Below are 24,085 nucleotides of genomic sequence, written 5' to 3' on the forward strand. Positions count from 1 at the left end.
TGCGTCATGAGTAAAAAGTGTTAAAAAACTACAAAACATGGCGGATATGCGCGACCGACGGTGAGAGGTTTGGAAATCAAAGTTTTACCTGATTAAAAAATATATATATATTTAATGTTATCCATGTTATATTTCATCTGCAATAACAATGTGGACTTTTATTAAGATCCGTTTACATCAATTTTTAAATGCATCATTATGCATTAATATGAGGAGAGTTCTCCACATGTTAGACCCGCGACTGCAGATCAACGTGCTACTGCATTTCTCTCCGATACGGTAGGAAATAAAAATGAAATGAAATCTTAACTGTGAAAAGATGATTGACAGGCCAGTTTACTGTGACAGGACGCGACAGAGAGCAACCGTTAAAGACGCTATTGTATGACGTAATAGTATGTCCCAAAGCTTGTGTACTCTTTTGCTACACACTCAAAAGTATCTACTTTTTCTTCACAAAAAGAGTAGCCTACATACTTTTAGGGTGTAGTATAAGTAGGCAATTGAGACGCAGCATGTGTAAACATACTTTCATACATTCTTATTGCAAATCGCCACAGGCTATTGGGCAGCTGAGCAATAATCTTATCTTTTAATCTTTAATCAGTTGTTTATTACGTAATTGAGAATGTTTAAATAAGTGAATGGAATGTTTTAAGAATGTTTTTCATAATCTTAGAAAAACATTCAGAGAACGTTTATATAACGGGAGAATTGAACGTTTTAATAACGTTTGAATAACGTTCTTATAACCAAGCAATAACGTAAAAACAACGTCTAAAAAACTGGATGCTTTGAACGTTCCTAGAACATTCAGAAATCATGTTTTTATAATTTAATGGGAACATTATGGAAACGTTCTTATAACCTAAAATTGTTAGCTGGGTTATATTAAGTTGAAAGAGTTGATCAGCACACACATTTAAACAGTGGCTTACCTCCAAAAGCACTGCTTATTTTCTCTTGGCAGATGGCAAGCCGAGCCTGCTTGTCCTCTTTTAGCTGAAGGTAAAAATGAGGTGGAACCTAACTGGCTGTTTTCTACAGAATAGCCACTCCCAGGCTTCTGCCCCAAGGGCTTTTGTGTTGGTAGATGACTCATAGTATTCAAAGACACTGTTTACACACACACATAAACACATGAACATCCCCATAGACGCTCCAAATTGCACAAACGCACACAAAAGGTGTGAGATGGCTCTCTCGTTTTACACCTAATCCAAGATAAGGTGATTGCCACAGGTGCTGATCTGACATTTCGAGAGCGCCAGCTAACAGGAGTTTAGCAACATGACCAAGGGCACATTTTTCCTGTTTCTACTTGCGGTGAGTAAACCTGAGTCAACTTTAATCATCACAATCAGCTGTAATGAATTATTAACATCATACTTAATCATTTTATTTGATAATGGTGACTACTGGACTTAATCTAATCTTTTTTAAAAGTCATTATTTCTTCTCTTATTGATAAAGTTTTGAGCACTGTCTAATTGGAGCTTTTACAAATCTCACATAAAACAGATAAATAATATGATGTTAGATTGGGAATGATGTTAAAAATATGACCGCACGCATACCATGCAAAGTCGAGGTATAAGAGAAATTGGTAACACTTTAATTTGATGGTCGCTTTTGAACATTCTGATGACTAACTGATGACTGTAAGTAATTTTGCTAATTGCAACTACATGTAAACTAACTATCATTAGAGTATTAGTATACTGTCTGCATAATATCTACTAACTCTTTATTGTGATGGTCCTCCAACAGACACTCTACTAAGTAACTTTGCATTGAAATTCACATTGTGATCTGTGTGAAATATAATATTGGTGATTCAAAAGGTAGTATATGTCGTGCTTTAGTACAGCATGCAGCAGTTACAGTGTGCAGGTGTCATAAACATTAAAGAGAAACTAAATTACAGTCATGTACAGTATGAAACACAGATTAATCCGTAGTTTATAAAACACATATGTTGATCTTATCAAGTGGCATTTCTATGGTGACAGATGACGTTCTTACAGTAGGTGATTTGACTACCTGTGATGTTGCTTCCGTGTGTTTTCCATACTGTAGATAGTTAGTGCAGTGTGAGTCTTTTTTTGAGTGGTTAGTTTTTATGAATTAGCAACCATACGTTTTTCTAAAGACTTCTATCTTGTAGTTCGTCTTTTGCAGATGGTATAAACACAATAGCATTTAATCTGAGGGAAGCAGACTGGTGTTGTTGTCTTGCGGGCACAAACACCATTCTCACTGTGTCACCTATTTAACTTTTCGAAGGAATGGCTGAAGACGCGTCTTTTTCGGCAACACTTGATCCATTAATACTAACACTTTCTTTTCTTTTCTCTTCTATACTCTACGTACAAATGACGCATGCTGTGTTAGACTAAACGGGGAAGGGTTTCAGCACATGCATATTGTTGTCCTATTGTTAGTTGAATTCTCTTCTCATTTGTGAGTCTCGTCTAATAAAAGCGTCTAATAAATTATTAAATGTACATGTAAATGGAGCAAGAACCCTTGATACAAAATGTGTCAAATAGAGCAACAAATTTAACATATACACTTTGATATATCAATATAGATTTACCATACTATGATTACGAATAAGTTATATTATGATAAGACAGTAGAGCAGAACTATGCACATTATTGTTGTTGCACATGCATCACTGTCTGTACTGAATATTACTTTTCATTGTTAAAATTTACATTTATTCAACAAACAACATGTTAGGATAAAAATCACAATTCATTAGTTGTTTGCAGTTTTTGTAAATAATTTTAATGGATTTGCAGTGTCATACATTTAAATGTTTACTAATCAGATGGATAAAAACATTTACCCAAACTTTAGCTACAAGTTTATTAAAAATGCACATTTTAATTTTGCCGTGAGATGGACAAATCACTGAGTATCTGAGACTAGTGCGGGTTCTCCAGTAAAGTGCAGATAATGTATAACCAAAGGCTCCACCATAACAAGAATAGCAATGTACATGAAACATTTAAGATTATTTATAAGTCATTACTTTTACAATTCATTTGAATGAAATTTCAAAAAATATATTGATACAAACCAATCTATGAGTCTGCAGTTACATTGCGCGTATTTTGACATGCCATATTTTTGTCCCATGCTATGGTTATTATCACTACGTCAATTGCAATTTCGAGAGTGAATCACGATTTTATATGTGGATGTGACTTCCAAAACTTTGCAGCGTGTAATTGGCCATCGGTCCTCTTAGCAGCATGGAAACAATACTTTTATTTAATGGATTAAAGCTCGAAAGCGAAAGAGCGATAACAGCCTAATGCGTATCCAAGTCTGTTTTTGAGTTGGCTACCTTGACTTATATGCAGATATGTCTGAGGTCATAATTTTAGCATCAGTTCTAATCTCACTACATATTATTTACCTGATTTGTTATGGTTTTGATATGTGAGATTTCTAAAAGCTCCAATTTAAATGAATCAAATCCAGTTCAAAAAGTCAAAGTGAATCAACAGAACAAGCTGCAAGTGACCTCTGTGCTCTTGGTGTTTACAATTTAAGTGGACTTAAAAGGGAACATCACAATCTGACAAACTAATGAACCGAGACCTCACCCCATCAACCATTTAGGGGGTCTGAGACCATTTGGGGTGTTCACATATTGACGTTATATAGGCCTGTCACTAACCTGAGTCAGAGTCACCCAAAACAAGTACATACTGTATTGCCATAATGTTTCACTCACATTATGTACAACGAAACTGGTAATGTTTTTTTGATGACAACAGCCACATTTGTACCATGTATAAATGTTAAGCACTGGGTGTGAGCATTTTTTTATAATGCCACCTATGTGAGTAAGGCATTTGGCATGAGGTAATGTATTGTTTCTCATTGGCCTTGATTCTCAGTCTTAAAACAAGCTAGACACACTCTCAGTGTTAAAAGAAAACAGAAAAAAAGTCATCTCATTTGAATCAGACAATTTTTGATTTATTTTTTGGACATAGAACAGTTAAGTGGATGTTAACAGTATTATGTAAAAATATTTACACAGCAATCATTCCTCAGACGTTGAGAGGGATGTTCTACCACTATTGATTGTATGTTTTTCAATTAGTATTATCCTGTTTTTTGTCTATTCATCAGCTTGTTGAAGTGACCGCGACCAGCAAAAATGATGCCGGCAATCGTGAAAAGCGGGTAGGTAATCTAAAAAAAACTAATTCGAAAGATATGTCTCAGCTCACTGTCTTGACACAACATGTCACGACAAATTCCCACCTGTCATCAGACCATAAAACAAGACTTCATTTAGAATAGAAAGAATACATATGTATTACATCATGTTACATAAATACAGAAACGTATACAGAAACGTAGAGCTAGAAATATGTATTTTTGAAAGGCACATTACTGTCAAACAGGAGATTTAGAAAATCAGACAAAATCATCAGACTTCATCCATAATGTCTTCCCATATTGGGTCCAGTGAGTTCTACAAGGTCACTCAGGATCTGTTGAGCTTTATGTTTTTCTAATAATTTTAAGTGATTGCACTGTAAAAAAAAATCACATATTTTCAACCGTCAAAAGAATGGAATTTTATTTTAAATGAATTTTTAATTTCCTTATTTTATTATTATTATTATTATGTAGCATGTTTTATCCCATTTTATATTTTATTACATTTTAGTTAAGTCTACTTGCCTTTTAAGTTATCTGTCCTTAAATATTTAAGTTAATTCAATAGGAAGACCACTTTAGGCGAACTTGGTAAAACAAGTTTTGTTAGGCACTATTGCTGAATTAAAATGGGGGAATGAGTTTCCTCAATTAATTTGAGTAGACTCAACTTTTAAGCTTTACAGTGCAAAATCAGAAAGGAAACTGATCATCACTCAATATATCTCTTTCTATCTCAAAGGAAGCTGTTCTTATTCGTTCAAAGAGAAGATGGGTTCTGTCCACCGTTGATCTTGAGGAGAACCGGCCTGGACCTTATCCCACTGAGCTAACACAGGTAACTTTACACAGTCACTTATTCCAGTGTGGTGAGTTCAGCCGGTTCACAAAAATGTTAAGACCTCATGAAATCTCTTGATGATAGCAGTTTTCTTTTCTGTGTTACCATGCATGTTGGGGGGTTTGGGTATGGACATTTCATAGCTGGACATATTTATCTATAGGGTAATGGTGGTTTCACTACAGTGCTTCAGACTACAGGATTGCTGAATGACTAAAGAAACGTTAACAGCAAGATGGTATAAAACAGTTTTTGGTTATGGTTACACTTGAATAAAATCGTATAAAACACAGTTAAATGTACCCAGCATATATTTTACCTGAGAGATAGAATGAGAGAGAGAAAGAAAGTATAGAGAGTAACGAGAGATGGAAGGCAGAGCTCAGGTAGAGAGGAAAAGAAAAGCCCCCAAGAAGAAGAGCCAAACAAAAAAAGAGTGCCCAAGAAGGAGACCCATGTAGAGGAAAAGAAGAGCCCCCAGTTACAGTTACACTCTTCTTTTATTCCTTCCTTGACCATGTGACTGAAACCCAAATGTGAGACATTCAAACTAACCAATCAGGAGATTGCAGCTGTAATCTAAAGGTATGACAATTAGCAGATCCCCGAGGCCTTGATCACTATCAACACCTCATGAATTCCAAATGCTTCTTGGAAAGAAAATGTCTTTCTTCATTTTCAAGCCTACAATAGATAGCCCATAGGCTTTAGTTACAGCACATGAATATGCTACTTGCTGATGCTATTAGGAGGAGTAACATTTGGCAGGGGTGTCCAATCCTGCTCCTGGAGGGCCAATTTCCTGCACAGTTTAGCACAAACACACTCGGCTGGAAGTTTCTAGTGATCCTAGTGCTAATACTATACATGACCTTAAAGCTAACAGACATGAACTAAAAGCATAAAACTCCATTTTGATTTGATAGGATCTTTAAAGGTGCTGTATGTATTTGACTGTACTAAAGCATAAAAATACCATAATATGTTTGCAGAGATTTAGGAAGCATGCTTAGTACACATACTTGTTTCTCTGACAAACAATGATACAGCCAGTTATTCTGAAATGTGCCGTGTCGGAATATCTGTTTTTGTTTTAGTCTGCGTGACTCCGCCCACTGCCAATTTACCCATTAGTATTTCAACTAATAATTAAACTAATAATTAAACTAATTTCAACGTTGGCAGTTGCCGGAAAACACAGGGTATTGTAGCTAAGGAAGACAGCAAATAAACAGTGTCAATCTCCTCAATCTGGCAACCCATGTGAGCGTCAATTCTAAGGAGGGAAAAACTCTAATTAATATTTTGAATGTGGACCGCAGTACCCATTTCAACTGCTAGCTGTCAATATTACAGACTGGTCCTTTAAGTAATATTGTTTTATTTGGTTTGTTTAAATAGGCTTGATTATCAAAATGGATTTATTTTGAATAATGCATGTTTTGGCTAAAAAGTGGACAAATATATAATCATAAATGGTACATGAATATAATTTGTGTTTTTTTTTTTAAATTGATGCTAGATGTTCAATGACAAAAAGGCGGACAGCACTGTCAAGTTCCGCCTCCAAGGAGACGGGGTGACAAGAGAACCACTTGGTTTGTTTTCCATTGATGAAGACACTGGGGTTGTATTCGTACACCGGGCCATCGACCGGGAAATAAATCCCATCTTCCATGTAAGATCTCACCTGTGGCAAAGCAAGATTTCAAGGCACTATATATGACACTAATGCTAACAAAATAATACAACGGAATTCAAAGAATGGACTGATTTAATTTATGTTGATGTAGTTCAGAGTGGCATTTTGCTTCTTTTGTAGGTGGACTTTGACGTGCTGGACAGGCAGACTGGCAAAGAGGTGGACAAAACGCTGTCATTCAACGTGGACATAAAGGACTTGAATGACAACAGACCTGTGTTCTCGCCGGACACTATCCGTGTATCAGTTCCCGAGAACACTCCTGAAGGTTCAGAGAACACGTATTACTGCATACATGCATATATTTTTTTCTGTTAAAATGCTTTCTATAAAGAAACTATTATAAGTTAGCCATTTGTAAAGTGACTTCTGAAAAGTGTAAATATTGACTGAACATTGCTCTACTTGTTTGAGCATCCAGACCAGCTCAATGCAATAACACTGATTAAACCAACGGCATGATTTTGGGGGAGGAATGAACTATTTTGCTGACCAATGGCAGATGGGGGAGGGGGTGGCCTGGAAAACTGTTTGAAAACATGAATTCCATTTGGCAGCACAGAAATTACACACTTCGGCTGTAAAGAAATTGGATGTTGACTCTATTGATGTTGTGAATTTTAGAATTATGGAATGCAGCTTATTTTTTCTCTCTGACCTTTCTTTATAGATCATTATAGTCTTATTGATCTTGATCTTTTCATTTCAGATAAAATAATTCACTGTAATTTGCAACTGAAGACATAACTTAAAAGTCAAAACTTCCTCCCCAGTTCAAAAGGAGCAGTTATTGAAACTAAACTGTTACTATTAAATGCCAAGCATAGATACAGTATGTTCTCTTTTTTAATCATCCTTGTTTGAACAGGCATTCTGCAAGCAACATTACAAGCTCATGACAATGATCAGGTGGATACTCCTAATTCCCAGTTCACCATGAGGGTGGTGTCACAAGAACCTGCATTGCCAAAAATTTCCCTGAAGGACCTACCTGGGACCACTAAAATCAAACAGCTCACCTTCACAGGATGCTTTGACTATGATGTCAGTAACTAATGGAAAGGCAAATACATGTTTTGAGCATTTTTTCTGTATTTTTTTATTTCTTCTGTCTCTTGTATTTTAGAAAGTAAAAACATATAAAGTGCTAGTTGAAGCGAAGGATCTAGGGACACCTGCAATGTCTTCAACTGCAACTATTTTTCTGGAAATCAAAGATGCCAACACCCATCTACCAGAATTCAGTTCTACCAAGGTGAGTCAGGCTGAACAGTCTTTGTAGACTGATGTGCCAAAAAAAGTGTAAACACTGTGGCCAGGGTTGCCAGGGGCCCGTACCATGATGGTAGTTGAACAAACTCTGTAACAAACGGTTACGGGATTAGTTTCGAGTTGACAAAACCAAACCAAACCAATCCACATGCTTTGTTGTTAACATTATTACTCTGGTCATCAACTTTCTCTGTTTACTCAGGCACATGCACATGAAAGCGTGACATCAGTAGCAAACAGCCAATCACATGCTGTGAAACTCAGATTCACTTTTCGCAAGACAGTTAATTTCTCAATTCATTTCATCGATTCAATTCTTTCTTCTGCAGAAGATTAAGAGATCGAAGAATATGAAGTATATAAATGCATTTACACAGCAAGAAGAAAATATGTTGTTATATCAGTGCAAGTGAAAGTTGTGAAGTTAGTTTATATAGTTGATAATAACTATAGGTATGCAGAGACTCGAACAGTGTAGTCATTTTTAAAGCTTTATCTATTGGTTCCAAATCTTATTTTATATATTGTCAGTAGCTATATATTTATATTCATTAAAACTAAATGCTTAATAATAATTGTTAAACTAAAATTGCTAATGTGTAATGGATTAGGGATATGATAATTAAATAAATCATTTATAAATCATATAAATAATTAAATAATCATCACTAAAAGAAAAAATATTTTACTCTGTAGTGACCTTTAATTTGGATCGAGAGAAACTGGGGGAGTAATTTATAGCGTCATGAACGTGTCACTGTCATGTTGTGGGTTTTGTTTCTTGTTCCTTGTTCTTGTCTGTCATGTGATCCCCTGTTCTAGTCATGTGATCCTGCCATGTGTTCCCTTGTCTGTTGTGTCATGTTGTCATTGGGTCATTGTTTAATTGTTCACAGGTGTCCCTTGTCTTGTCTTTAGTCTTTTGTGTATTTAGCCCTCATGTTTGCCCTGTGTTTTTGTCGAGTACTGAATGTTTCCAGTTTTATGCCTCATCATTAATCCACCGGAGGCAAGTTGAAGTGAACCCAAATGCAACTTTAATTCCAAAACATAATCAAACATAAAACAAAGGCATGACGAGGCATGAAACTGGAAACATTCAGTACTCGACAAAAACACAGGGCAAACATGAGGGCTAAATACACAAAAGACTAATGACAAGACAAGGGACACCTGTGAACAATTAAACAATGACCCAATGACAACATGACACAACAGACTGGGGCTGCGTTCAGCCCCGACAAAACGTTGCAGTGTTTTTTAAACAGAAACGGTGATGCGTTGAACACACTGTTCTGATGACGCAAGAGTTGCAACTATGGCAGCTGAGAAGGCCATTCTTTGTGTTCTTTGTGAAGAATTTTCTGAGCCTGATGAAGTCGGTATAAATATGTGTTTAATGCTACAAAATATGCCCGATGTTACAGTTACTGCACTTGCCGCCCAGAACAAAAGTGAACATCCCAATCGAGTGAAGGGATTTGTGGAAACTGAAATGGAAGCACACATCTTACCTAACTCAGACTAAAACACATCTATTTAGCCTCACATACTGACTTTATTTGTAGTTCATACTGTTTTAATACCCTGTATTTTCTTTCTCATTTTTAGGAAAAGCACTTAATTACCATTGTTTATTTCTATACCAAATGTCATACACTTGCAATGAAGCTAAAAATATAAACAACTACATCATTATGTTGATGTCCTATATTTTTACAATAAAACTTACACAAACATGTCTTCTAATATCCTCAGTTGTTGCGTATACCGAGCTGCATCGAACACATTTGTAAATTACTTTCCTTGAACCCATTGTGCGAGTTCACTTTAATACCGCGTGCTTTATATACATGTTGCTGCTGATTGGACTGCAGTTCTGACACACCCACCAAACAAGAGAAAACGTATCTCAAACCCCGCTGCACACACCGGTGCACGCCGTTTCCAGGAAACATGACGTTCAACCCGGAAACCGTAGCAAAACGTTGCGCACCGTTTTGAACTTGAACGTGCCCAAGGGAACACATGGCAGGATCACATGACTAGAACAGGGGATCACATGACAGACAAGAACAAGAAACAAAACCCATAACGTGACAGTCACTTTGCTCACAGCTGGTTGGTCCAGTTTTGAAATCTCTTACCCAGAACATATCCTTTGACGTGGAGCGTAAGTTACTGTTGCAATGAACACCGCTAAAATCTGAACCACTTGCATGGTTCCTAAAACCCAGGGTTGGCACAAACTAAACTGAAACATACCTGACTATCCCCTAAGCTGAACACTGCTAATCTAAGATGAACACTGCTAAAAGCCAAACCACTTTCATGATGCCTGTAAGGCCTGCACAATATGTCCAACGACAGTTTCCGATAAGCAGGTGAAGGTTTACTGCGTGTTACTGTCTTTTCTGCGTGGCAAAGTAATTCGATTCCAGTTAAGCTTTTATCTGACTCCATTTTATCACAACCTCAAATTTAGGTTGGAATGCCAATTTGTTATTGGTCATTTTTATAATAGTTTACCAATACATTTGATTGTTCTATTTAACTCTTTACTTTATATTTTACCCGTTCAGGGGTGTGTTTCCCGTACAACTATATAGTTCGCTGCTTAACTACCATAGTACGATGCATCGTTGGAGAAATCAACTAGCTAGTCACGACTGTTTCCCGAAACCGTCTGTCGCAAAGTATCGTTCAACCACGTTGGTTTATGACGTCTTGCATGTGGTGGACTAATATCTTATTTTAATTAATCTGTTTGAGATCGAATTAAAGCTAGATTTTGTCATATAAGTTACAGACATGGCATCTGAAGACCATTTCTAATTTTTCTCAGTTATTTTGCTTTATTACCAGACTCAATATTTGGCTCGTTCTTACATAGTAGAGCACGTTCGCACATGCGCAGTCTTCAAAAACGGTGCTTTAAATCTCTTGACAAACTAAAAGATGTAAATTACATTGGTATGTATTCTAAATAAATAACACGGGTTGTACTGAATGTCAGCTTGCTTATTTTGCTAAAGATAAGGATTTATTCAGTCTACATCTCATGTAAACTAGAAACTATGCTCGAGCTGTCGTTCCAACCACACAAGTTTGCGATGCTGTTTGCGAATGTTCGTTGGAACGATGGTTTCGGGAAACACCAAATCGTTGAACTATGCTGATAACGACGGAACTTGCGACCATAGTTGGCTAACGATGCTTTCGGGAAACGCACCCCAGATTAGGAAACTATGTCGCTTTGAGGTTCTCAAGCCGGCCGTTTATAACGCAATCACCAACTTCGGGTCACTAAACAAAGGTAACTGGCTAAACGACCTTAGACGGTCGCATTCACGCTTACACAATCAAATATATTTTTGTATAGCCCCCTTGGTTGTATACACTTGAATTAAAGTAATGTTTTCTTTAGACAGAGGTCATGACCTCTACCACAGATATAAGTTAACCAATATACTTCTCTGATAGTAGCTTTGGTTTGGTCAAGCCATGGTTTCCCACATACACTTGACTAAAGTAACATTACATTAAACAGAGGTAAGACTCACCCTATATAGCTTGGTCGATCAGCAGTTTGCTGTCCTAAACGGAAATTCCCTTTTAGTCTTTACAAAACAAGTACACTTGTCACTAATCAGTTAGAAAAGAATCAGTACAATATAATTAAATCCTCAGATATAAAGAGTAAAAGATGTACCTGACTCAAGAAAAACATAATGCTGAGTGTCTGAAAGGCACTCAGCATTATGGGCCGATCTCATTACAAATCGCACCGAGCCTCTTGTGCTATTTCTTTAAATACACAGACCGAGACTGATACTTCTTTCACATGGAATCATTTGCTAACAATGGGAATTTGTATTCAGAGTTTACACCTTTTGAGAGCAGGAAATCATTTGCCTGGAAGACACACCCTCCTCTGTAAGCAAGTTATCTTTAAACTCTTAAAAACTCCATTACCTTTTTGGTTTACGTCTTTGGAGAATGAGACATTTGTACCAGTCTCACTGAGACATTTCAATTGATACCAGACATCAGGGCCGGAGTGGGGCCACTTTTCAGCCCGGGAGTTTCAGGCCCAAGACCGGCCCACTTTTTCCATGGTGGAATTCCAAATTAACACTTTTTCCAAATTGGATAAATGAAGCAATAGTTCAGCTCTTACTATTGTGTAGTTTGTATTAAAGGGATACTCCACTTTAAAATGAAAATTCTGTCATCATATTCTCACCCTCATGTTGTTTCAAACCTGTATGAATTTCTTTCTTCTTCTGCTGAACAGAAAGGAAGATATTTAGAAGAATATCAGTAACCAGACAGTTTCTGGTCTCATTGACTTCCATAGTAGGAAAAAATATATACTATGGAAGTCAATGAGACCAGAAACTGTCTGGTTACTGATATTCTTCTAAATATCTTCCTTTGTGTTCAGCAGAAGAAAGAAATTCATACAGGTTTGAAACAACATGAGGGTGAGAATATGATGACAGAATTTTCATTTTAAAGTGGAGTATCCCTTTAATACCATGGTTCAACAAATAATGTAAAGGTTAAATAATAATTCACTTAGACTTTAGAAGCAATTGCGACTTTATTTCACACAATTCTGACTTTATATCTTGCAATTCTGACTTTATAACATGCAATTGTGACTTTTATTTCACGCAATTGCGACTTTAATTCACGCAATTCTGACTTTATAACACGCAATTGCGACTTTATTTCACGCAATTCTGACTTTATATCTCGCAATTCTGAGAAATAAAGTCATGTAAAGAGATGTAAACTCGCAATGTGAGATAAAAAGTCGCAATTATCTTTTAAAATGTTTTATTTTGTGGCGGAAACAAGCTTCCATACCTCCTGGCCTCTTCCTCCCATCCATCCTCCCTGACGCGTTACGGTAGGGCCGGCCCAGCTATCGGTAGGCACTGGCGGTGCCGCGGTAGCCTAGGCTACTCCTGAGAAAACGTTTTGGAAAAGACGGGCTATGGACCCAACCAACTCTATAGGAGTGGAGGGGAAAACTCCCTCACATGGTACAACCCATTCAGAGGCTGCGTGCTGCGGCTGCGGTGTCAGAATGCGGAACGTGTGTAGCCTAATGTAACTAACGTGACAAATGTGAAAAAATAAAATAAAAATCCTCGACCGGCCCAAAAGTGAAGCGGCCCACCGGGAATTCTCCCGATTCTCCCGATTACCCACCCCGGGCCTGCCAGACATAATAGTGTTGTATGATAATTGTTCACATTAAACCATATAGATTTTGGGGTGAATTTCAGGTGATGTCAACATGAAAGAGAGAAGGAACGGGGGAATGGGGGGTCAAGGGAAAGAGATGTAGATTAGGATGATGCTTAGGTGAGACTTGCGTCTTGAATGATGATGCTAATTTCACAAGAGAGAGTTCAAATGTTAATTTCCAGAAAGGTCCTTTGTCTTCTCAGGGAGTGGTTGTTCTTCAACCAGACTGCCCGACATTTTCTAATTTCTTAAGTCTTGCATGCCTAAAACCCAGAGTTGTCACAAACTAAACTGAAACAGACTAGCTACCTAAACCGGCTTCATGGTATAGGCCCCAGGTCAGCCAATGGCATGAGTTTAGGGCAGAACAGTCTGTTTCAGGCTGACCAATGACAGAAGGGCAGTGTGTTAAGGAAACCTGTTTGTAAACAGTCAACTGGTTGCTTGTTAAGGCAAGGCAGCATAGCAACTCAAAACCAATCAGAATTCCTCAGCAACCGTATCACACCCATGAGGTTTTTGTCTGGGCAAATCAAGCAAATATTTTTTTTACAGTTCCAATTGATGCTGCTTGTGGTGCAGAAATGACACACTTTACCCTTACTAAATAGATGGCTTAATTGAGTAATTTGGTTTCAAAGCTTGCATGGTATGATATACATGAATTTATCTGTGTGAAACAGTACAAAACTGAAGTGATGGAAATGGAATCAAACAAGCAGATCCTAAGAATTGGCGTCATAGACAAGGACACACCGAACACGCCTGCATCAAGAGCGGTGTTCTCCATCCTGAAGGGCAACGAAGATGGAAATTATAAGATCGAGACAGACCCCAAAACCAATGAAGGTGTGCTGTCTGTTATCAAGGTAAATGCCACTGTTCCCTTTAATATTTCATTCACTTCTAAGAAAAGTTTATCGGGTCTATTCAAAGAAAAGTCAGTTCATCACCTCTATTTATATATTGCTGAACCGGTAATGATCAATGATGCGAACAAAATTCAATTCTGCTGTAAAGCAGCTCTAGAAAGACAATAGTGTCATTGTTCAGTTGAAATAAGTTCAGTGTTTATTTAGTTCAGTTCAATAACTGAGTTCACTTCAGCTATAGAGCAGCTAGAAAACACTGATGTCATCATCCAGCTCAGTTCAGTTCTCATCCAATAGTGTTAGTGCTGTCAAATCAATAATATTGCTGAATATTAAGTCATATAAGAATATAGAAGTCATCACTGGGAACTGGTTTACACAACTACTTATTACAGTAATTTTTTGCCATGCATGTTAGTTTTTTACATTGTGTTGTTGAGCTAAAAAAAAAAACAGGACTAAAAATTGTATTTCACAGGGGAAGGATTTTGAGAAAACTGATATCACAGAGCTGGAAATAGCTGTCCAGAACGAGGAGAAATTATTTCAGTGTGTCAATGGAAAGGCCCTAACGGCAGGTTCCAAACCAAAGCCTAATTCTGTCAAAGTGGCAGTGAAAGTCATTGACGTTAATGATCCCCCTGAATTTAAGAAGACTACTGAATTAATTTACCGAAATGAAAATGGACCTCCAGGAGATGTGCTGTTTGTACCTAAAGTCAAAGATGAAGACTCAGACGTAAACAAAATCAGGTGTGGTTGAGCTGCACAACATAAAATTATTACAACACATCATTAAAATTAAATTTTTTGTGGATTTAATTGATTTTTTCCTGCTTTCATTTCATTTTCATGATACTATTATATAATTGTGTAAATGTTTGTGGTTCGCAAGATTTTTAGTGTTTTTATGATTTGAAATGTTAAGTCTCTTATGCTCACCAATGCTGCATTTATCTGATCAAAACCACAGTAAAAACTGTACAAAAAATATTACAATTTAAAATAGCTGTTTTCTATTTTAATGTATTGTAATTAGTAATTTATTCCTGTGATCAAAGCTGAATTCTCAGCATCATTACTCCAGTCGTCAGTGTCACATGATCCTTAAGAAATCATTCTAATATGATGATTTGCTGCTCAAGAAACATTTCTTCTTATAATCAATGTCGAAAACAGTTGTGCTGCTTCATATTTTTGTGGAAACTGTGATACATTTTTAAAATTATTAATTCTAAAAAATAATTATTTTGTGTTTACTGTCACTTTTGATACATTTTATGCATCCTTGATGAATGCAAGTATTAATTTCTTTAAAGAAATCTTATTGTCACCAAAATGTTTAATGATACTGTATATGACAATATATATTATAAAATTGTATAATACACTGTATAAACATTGAGGCTTATCTAGAGATGGGAAACTAGATTTTTGGATGATCACATAGCAGAAAGTTAAGCAGAAGTATTATAATATCTGTATATATGTATGTAGGTATGAGTTAGTACAAGACCCAGCCAAATGGGTGAGTGTTGACCCGAAGACAGGAACGATCACCACAGTTCAGAAGATGGACCGGGAGTCTCCATTTGTCAAAAATGGCACCTACACTGTTGTAGTCCAGGCTATAGATGACGGTAAGCACCAAAATATCTGTTCTCAGTATGTTCAAACAATTCGAACACTATTCAAAATGTGAACTATGACAATATCGAGAATATATCCATAAGATACAGAAGTTTTTATTCAAAGTGATGCCAACTAATTGGGTAAAGAGGAGGAAATGTGCAAGTAAGAGATAAAAAAGAAAGACACAAGAATATAATACTAACTTCTTTACTAACTTACAGAATGCTGCACACTGCACAGTAGGGAACATATGGTGATAGTAAAAAAAAACATTTTTTTTTTAAATTAAATTATATTATAAGCAATATATCTCATTACAACCAATGTTATTATACTTTTGCATTTTTAAATTAGTTTTTATTTTAATATCATTTTCAAATTTCCTATAAATGTCAGTTTAGTTTTTAGTTTCATTAATGGTTTTGATGGTTTTAGTTTAGTTTTTATTTTGTGAACACATTCCTATTTAGTTTTTATATATTTAGTTTCACTTTTAGTAATTATAGTTTATATTTTAGTAATTAGTAACAGAACACTTCCAGTTAAAGACATTTAATTTCAACAAAGTTTAATGTTTGCAGTTTACAGTTAACTCTTGTGCAAACCTCTTAATAATAAAATGATTAAAATTGTTTGAGATTGAACAAAGAACCAAACAAATGCAACTTAAATTAAACGTTATTTATTAATTTTCATTCATATTAAAGATGAAATCTTGTTAAACATGTGGTGTATAAGAAAAAGAAAAGAAAAATATGCGTATGATTAATATGATTATTCTTATATGGTTATTTCCATGATTAATCCTTTCAAACATTATTCTTGTCTACTGAAGATGCTAGAAATTCAAAGTCATATGTAAAATGAATTTGTTTTAGAATTTGAATTTTTTGTCTTAAGAATAATCTGAAGAGTTTGGTTCCAAAACAGGATGAACGCCATTTAAAAAAAAATAAAAAATTTAGTTTCCGCAAAAATCTATATTGTATCTGGTCGGTATTGAAAAGTCAATTTTTAATTTTACGTAAAATGCGATATCCACTGTGTTTTCATCTTGTCACTTTCTTGGTAAAGAAAACACATTTTTACTCAAATTAATCAAAATGGATTTATCGCGTATTGGAACCAAACTCTTCATCTTAAGAAAAAAGATAAGAATTCTTAAGAAGATTTTTTGGGGAATACAAAGTATTCTTATCTTTTTCTTAAGTTAGAAAATAAGAAGAAATTGGCAGTTAGGAAGAACTTTATTCTAAAGAATGTTTCGTGAATCCGGCCATGAAGCTCACAGAAATTCATAACATAATCCTCTATGGGGCGATTCCCCTGGCATAAACACAGGAGAGCAACTGCTGAGTTCATCGTTGGTCTAGCTTTCTGTAACGTTAATACGTTGAAGGCGAGTAGAGTTGAGAACCCATGTGCAGTTTTATTGATAACCATAACCAAAATAAACAAATACATAATAAACCAAACTAAAACATGACAAATATGACTTAACTTGAACAGACTTCAACGTGACCATAAAAAGTCTTCACAAAACAGCAGGTTACAATAGCAAAGCTAATCAAGAGACTAAGAAAACATGAGTACATAAACCAGTGGTTCTCAAACTTTTTGGTTGTGCTCCCCTTTAAACCTGAAAATATATACAGTATATTTTATAAAGTCATATTTTGTCGTTCTTAAAAATCCTAATGTAATCTCTGTACACAACTTTTTGTTTATGCTGTTCACAGGACAGCCTCCAGCTACAGGGACATGTACTGTTGTGGTCTCCCTGGGTGATGTGAATGATAATGCCCCCTATCTCACCTCCAAAAACTTGGTCATGTGTGGGAACAAGGTCAACCGTGTCAATGTGATTCCAGTAGACCTTGATGCTCCTCCATTTTCAAGTCCTTTTACCTTCTCTCTGGGAGGAGAAGAACATCTTAGGAAACTCTGGAAGCTGGAGCCCACCACAGGTCAGTCACATGCATTTACTTTATTTTAGGGACGTCCCAATCAAGTATTTGGAAACACCCGATCCGAGTCATTGAATATTGAGTATCTGTCAATACCGAGTCCTTATCTGATACTTTGTAGATGTACATTTGATCATTTGTTACAATTGTGGACATTGTAAACAGACTGTGTGGTCACAATTATGATTATGGGACTACTGATATAAACTTGTTATATTTTATAAACTTCTTGTATTTTTACTTGTCAGCCAAGTCAGAAGCAAACAATATAGCAATGCGTTATGCCAATGATGTCTCAGAGAGTCTGACAGCAGATAAAAATAACAGCAAATAAATGACTTTCGGGTAAATGCTGAAATTTAAATGCTGAAATTTCTCACTTGTGAGACAAATAAAGTTTGATCTAATCTAATCTAATCTAATCTAATCTAATTCCTTACAAAAGTGCACATTAAATATGCTAAACACGAAAGCGTGAACGTGCATGTGTGGTGCACGTGTGTTACTTTTAGACATACACTCGCAAACTTCCCTAATAAGTAAAAAATAGTAAATAAGTTCCATAGCAGATTCCAAGTGATAAAGCCTAGTGCGGTCCATTCAAACACATTGCAAGGGTTCCGCCAGTAGTAGGCGCTCGTGCAACGTAAGCAATAACAATTTATAGGACTAAACTTAAAAAAAAGTAAACCAGAAAAAGAAAAGAAAAGAAAAGAATATGGTCAAATGAAAGTGTAGAACAACTGAAAGCTTGTTTTGATTGGACAAACTGGGAAATCTTTGATGAAGGCTCATTCGACGAAAGAACTACAGTGTTAAATGATTATATAAACTTCTGTGTGGAGCTGAACATACCTACTAAAGAGATTAAAGTTTATCCAAATAACAAACCATATGTGACTAAAGATATTAAAGAAATGATAAATGTGAGCTTTTAAAGATAAAAATAGTCTGGTACTTAAACAAACGGAAAGAGAGTTAAAAATTAAATTAAAAATTAAAAATTAAAAATAAGTATTAAAATTAATTAGTTAAAAATTAAATTAAAAGAAACAAAAGAAGCTGTTTGGAGAAAGCATTTAAAATGAACAACTCTAAAAAGGTTTGGGATATTATGAAAACTATGTCTGGACTGTCATCCACAAATAAATCCATTGTAACTGATGATGAACTTAGGTTTGGGAACGAACTAAACACCTTTTTTACACGGTTTGAACTAACAGGCAAACAAGATAATAACAAAGAAACAACACATAGAGTTCTAGTACCATCAGATAGAATTGTTATTGAGGTTGAAGATGTTAGGAAAATGTTTCAATCAATTAATACAAAAAAGGCTGTGGGTCCTGATGGATGTAGTGCAGGCCTCTTAAAAAATTTCGCTCAGGAACTAGCACCTGTGTGGCAACCAGTATTTCAAGCTTCAGTTGACACACATGCTGTCCCTGTGATATGGAAAACTGCAGATATAAAACCACTACCGAAGATATCATGTCCAAAAAAATATAAAGACTTTAGACCAATAGCTCTCACTTCTGTGATTGTGAAATGTCTAGAGAGACTGTTACTTCAGTATTTGGTTGCGGCAGTTAAAGATAAATTAGATCCATGGCAGTTTGCCTATAAGAAAGGCTGTAGTACTGAAGATGCAGTTGCTGCTTTAGTGCATATTATCTCTAAAAATCTAGATAAACCAAGAACAATTGTGAGAACTCTGTTCTTGGACTTCTCTTCTGCATTTAACACCATACAGGTTGGCGGACTGGTGTTAAAACTCGTACAGCTGAGGGTGAATCCGTATCTGATTCAGTGGTATACATTATTTCTCACAGATAGAGTTCAGAGAGTCAGGGTGAATAAAACCGTGTCGTCTGAAATCATTACAAATGTCGGAGTACCGCAAGGTTGTGTTAGTTCCGCCATACTTTTTACATTATATACTTACGACTGTCGAACGGACATGTTAAATCAGTATATTTTGAAGTACTCTGATGATACTGTCCTAATATCTGTGTTGAATGACTTAGATAGTTCTGAGGTTCATCAACACGGTGTAAGTAAATTGATTGAGTGGTGTGAGAATAATGCTCTTATCATTAATACGAGTAAAACTGAGGAGATTGTATTTGGGTCAACGGCAGATATAGCGCCTATCTTTATTCATAGGGAGGAAATTAGACTGGTCAAGACATATAAGTATTTGGGAGTGACCATAGACGATATGTTATCTTGGAAAGATCACATTGAGACCCTATGTAAAAAGACAAAGCAGAGAATCTATTTTCTTCGCTGTCTTAGGTCTTTTGGAGTAAGAAGGCAGATTCTTCTGCTGTTTTTTAGGTCTGTGATGAGTTTACTGCAATACTGCAACTCTAGTTGGTATAAAAGTCTGTCTGTCGTGTTAAAAACAAAGGTTTTTAATCAATTAAAAATCTGCTCAAAGATAGTAGGTCAGCCGCTTGAGAAGCTCTATGACTCAGCTTATCACAATAATATTCTCAGGTTGGCTGACAATATAGCTTCTAATCCCATGCATATTTTGCACAAAGAGTTTGAACTGCTACCGTCAAAGCGGAGGTATAGAGTTCCCAAATTTAATAAGGTGAAGCTGAAACACTCTTTTGTGCTTCAGGCAATCCTAGCGCTGAACAAAAAAACCTAATCAGAGATCAAGAGTATTGGGATGGTGGGGTTGATGGATAAGTGTTGTATTGAATGTATAATTGTGTGGTTTGAGTGAATGTCAATGTTTGAATGTATGTTAAATGTTGTGGTAAACATAGATACTGTCATGTAAGAAAAATTTCAGACTTCAGTCTGACAATAAAGTATTAAGTAAGTAAGTAAGTAAGTAACGTACATCCGAGTGAACGAGACGAAGGGAAGGGCTTTAAACATTGGACTTAAACGCAGTCGTAATTAATGAACGCATATTGAGCTGCTTCTTTTCCTTTTAATGGCGGTTGGCAAACCCCCTTGACGGTGCACACCGCCACCTACTGCACATCACCTGCGTGACAGCAGACATAAAATAAAAAGGATAGGGCTTAGGATAGTCGATACCGATCAGTTAAAAAAAATGCTAAATCAGCCCCGATATCGATCCCTGAGTTTGGCTCGGGACATCCCTAATTCATTTACAGTTACACGGTTAATGGTTGAGGATGTTTCACTATTTATCTGGTCCCATCTGTTGTCAGATAGTTGCACTGTAAAAATCATTCTCTTAATCAGTGTTTATGTCCTGTGAAAATATAAAAAAAAATGAAAAATGAATGTGAGAATAGCATAGCTTGGACTTCCTTATCCAAAATATAATTTAGAGAGGTGTATGCTGTAAGATCTCATAGTTTGACACCAGTGTTATTTTAACATAATTGATATGCGGTTATAGTTTGTATCAATAGTGTGAATAAGATTTTATTTATTTATTTTTTCCGCTTTTCATTTTTATTTGCTTCGTACTAAGCACTACTCTATCTGACATACTACTTCTTCTACTTCCTTCCGTTCAAATTTCGGCACCTAACTTGTCACAGACCCATGAATGTGGTGACAAATCGTTCGTTTTATTGAGGACAACACTGCTATGACTTTTATAAGTGCAATTTTCGTTCAGCAGGCGAAAAATCCCATAGACTTAACATTGGACAGTACTTTGTGACATCATATCTCCGCATCAGAATGTTGTAGAGACTTGTTTTCAAATTCCATTTCAACTTCATAGCTACGCCCTAGCAACCAGGTACAGCACCCTAGAATACACCCCATAGACTTCCATTTAAAAGAATGAGATGGATATCTCTGGATCAGAACATTATAGAGAAATGGGGGTTGGCTCTTTTGTCTCAGACTGCCATGTAGTCTTTAAATGTCACCCTGCCAAGCAATGATTTTAAGGACCCTAACCACTACATAGCAACATAAACAAGTCAAATCTCAGCATCAGAACATTGGAGTTGGCTCTAGCAAACATGCAGAATACCTTAGTGCTGAGTTTTGGCACGGCAAGCACCACTCACATTCTCTTCAGAAAATGTGCTTATCTAGTTTTAGTTAAAGTTTAATTTTGTTGTGCTGTTGTTTTTATTTAATTTTTTTTGTTAGTTTTAGTAAATCAAGCTAAACTAAATGAAAATGAAAAATGTTTCATTGGCTACTAGCTGAAGTAAAATAAGCTTAAAGTCCCTCTGTAGTCAATCATTTTTTCCCGTAAAATTCCAAACCGAAATTACATATTTAAACGTTTTTTCCTTGAAAAAAAATCTTCATGCCTTGAATGTAACTCTACTACACCCTTGCCTCATTTGTTATACACGATTCTAAGAATATGCAAATGAGCCCCGCCTCCACTCACTCACACCAGCTCAGAGATCCACTCGTTGACGATCACACGTTGATCTGATTGGTTACAAGGTAGTTTGTGACGTCAGAAACTCCAGCGATTTCAAACTGTGTTTTTGAGACTGTCTTTGGGTCACTGCAGTTTTAAGGAGAAAATACTATGAATTTACACATGGTTTGTCTTAAAGCATATTAAAAACACCACATAGACATAAACAACATAAAAAATTTGATTTTCACCACAGGGGGACTTTAATGTTGTTGTTTTTTTACACTGTAATAACCCTGTTTCACACTATCATTAAAGTTCTGTTGGGTTTATTTCATATAGGAGTAAACACCTCTCTGATAAGTTTGACGTCTCTACCATATGGAAACTACTCGGTTCCTTTGAAGATGCAGGATCAACAAGCGCTGGAGTCAGAAGAGGTTCTGCAGGTGGTTGTGTGTGAATGTATGGGAGGAACCGTGTGTCGTGGGCGTCTTCCTCACTCCTCAAGGCTGGGTCCAGCAGCCATCGGTCTCCTGTTTGCCGGACTTCTCCTTTTTGCCCGTGAGTTTTCAGACTAGATAACAACATCAAATGTGCATCTTCAACAGACAAACAAATCAAATACAGCCAACTATAACCGTTATAGGTGCCGTTTACACAACACCATTCTCAACTAAATACTTTTTATGCATTTTGGCCATTCATTTATACGACAGCAGCGCTTTGGGGGCCTGAAAACGCAAGCTTTTTAAAAACGGGTCTCAAAGTGCAAGTTTTTGAAAATTATACCATTATCATCTCCAGGGAAACAAGCAAAAACGTGAATTTGTGAAAATGGTGACGTCATGCGCATTTTGCGTGTTCAGTCTATAGGTGCGTAGTGTTTCTTTACAACGTCACATCGCCAACTACTGGCCTGGCATGAATAATACAGCGTTTTTAACCGTTTTCACAGATCCTTGTGAATGTACAGATGACGATATTTTCAAAACAATCCCCAAAGGAAAAATTTCACCATTTTTAGTACACTGTTCTCCCATAGTCCACTTATTTGATCATTTAAACAATGTGCAGTTCATATAATGTCACTTACTCTTAAATCTGAATGTATGCAGATTAATGTAATACATAATGACACACCTTGTTTGTTTGTTTTTTTGCAGTTCTACTCCTTTGTTTAATCTGTGACTGCCAAAGAAAGAACTTTCAACACATACCTCTGAACCTGCAGGACGAGGGCAACCAAACCCTTGTCAAATACAACGATGAGGGAGGAGGCTCAATCTATAAGGTGTGTGAAACTGGTCTTGTTCAGAGTTCAAAGTTATGAATTTCGTAGAAGGAAGTAAAAACTATCAGCTGTGTTTCTGACTTATATTTCTTAATAAGAAGTATTATTTGGTATTTGGTGTCCCTACAAAGTGCATTAATATATGTATATAAATATGACAACATAATTTTTCTTCACTGTTTACATACACTCCTATTCATCAGTCTTAATTAAATTGAATCTGATTGCATGTTTTTAAACATTTTTGAAAAATATAACTTTTGGTATTTTTGAATTAGACTGATTTGTGAATGTGTTTTGGATTCGAAGTAGTATGGCTATCACCAGACCAAGCTCAATCTTTTAAGATTGAACATTAGTCTGGGGAGTCTGCTATGTATTTTCTTCTGCACAAGAGGCGTGATCAACGGGAATAGTTCAAATGACTATGTACGCAATTGGTTGGTCCTTCAACCAATCAGACCAATGATCCGGGTGACATACTTTGGATAACCAATCCAAATTGGATTGGATTAAACCCACCAATAGCGCGCCAGGTGGATAAGCCAGTTTGTGATTGGTTCCCGCAATTTTGTAAAGGAAGCAGCAGAGATAAATGTACAGGTTTCCAGCCTGAGCTGTAGGGCGAAATCAAATCGGGCTGGGTTTACCCAGTCTAGATTCGAAAGCTTACATGGTAATTCTTTTAAAAGATTGTTTAAGATAATTATTTTAGAAC

The 24,085-nt window shown here is 36.2% G+C and overlaps 1 protein-coding gene across 2 annotated transcripts in view; it reads left to right on the forward strand.

The window, feature by feature from the left end:
- The first annotated feature begins 1,100 nt into the window (after positions 1-1,100).
- Positions 1,101-24,085, forward strand: part of LOC307145415 (cadherin-like protein 26) — a 30,545-nt gene continuing 7,560 nt past the window's right edge. Inside the window, exons 1-13 of one of the 2 annotated variants that reach the window (XM_079848521.1) lie at positions 1,101-1,326; positions 4,157-4,210; positions 4,935-5,030; positions 6,556-6,711; positions 6,856-7,003; positions 7,604-7,779; positions 7,862-7,990; positions 13,953-14,138; positions 14,620-14,894; positions 15,639-15,781; positions 17,513-17,740; positions 22,416-22,637; positions 23,240-23,367. In XM_079848521.1, coding sequence (XP_079704647.1) covers positions 1,291-1,326; positions 4,157-4,210; positions 4,935-5,030; positions 6,556-6,711; positions 6,856-7,003; positions 7,604-7,779; positions 7,862-7,990; positions 13,953-14,138; positions 14,620-14,894; positions 15,639-15,781; positions 17,513-17,740; positions 22,416-22,637; positions 23,240-23,367 — 1,977 coding nt within the window. In that variant the 5' untranslated portion in view covers positions 1,101-1,290. The remainder of the gene's footprint in view (positions 1,327-4,156; positions 4,211-4,934; positions 5,031-6,555; positions 6,712-6,855; positions 7,004-7,603; positions 7,780-7,861; positions 7,991-13,952; positions 14,139-14,619; positions 14,895-15,638; positions 15,782-17,512; positions 17,741-22,415; positions 22,638-23,239; positions 23,368-24,085) is intronic. The other variant, XM_079848522.1, reaches the window with a different exon arrangement.

Source organism: Squalius cephalus (assembly GCF_949319135.1).
Source record: "Squalius cephalus genome assembly, chromosome: 18".
Classification (NCBI taxonomy): Eukaryota; Metazoa; Chordata; class Actinopteri; order Cypriniformes; family Leuciscidae; genus Squalius; species Squalius cephalus.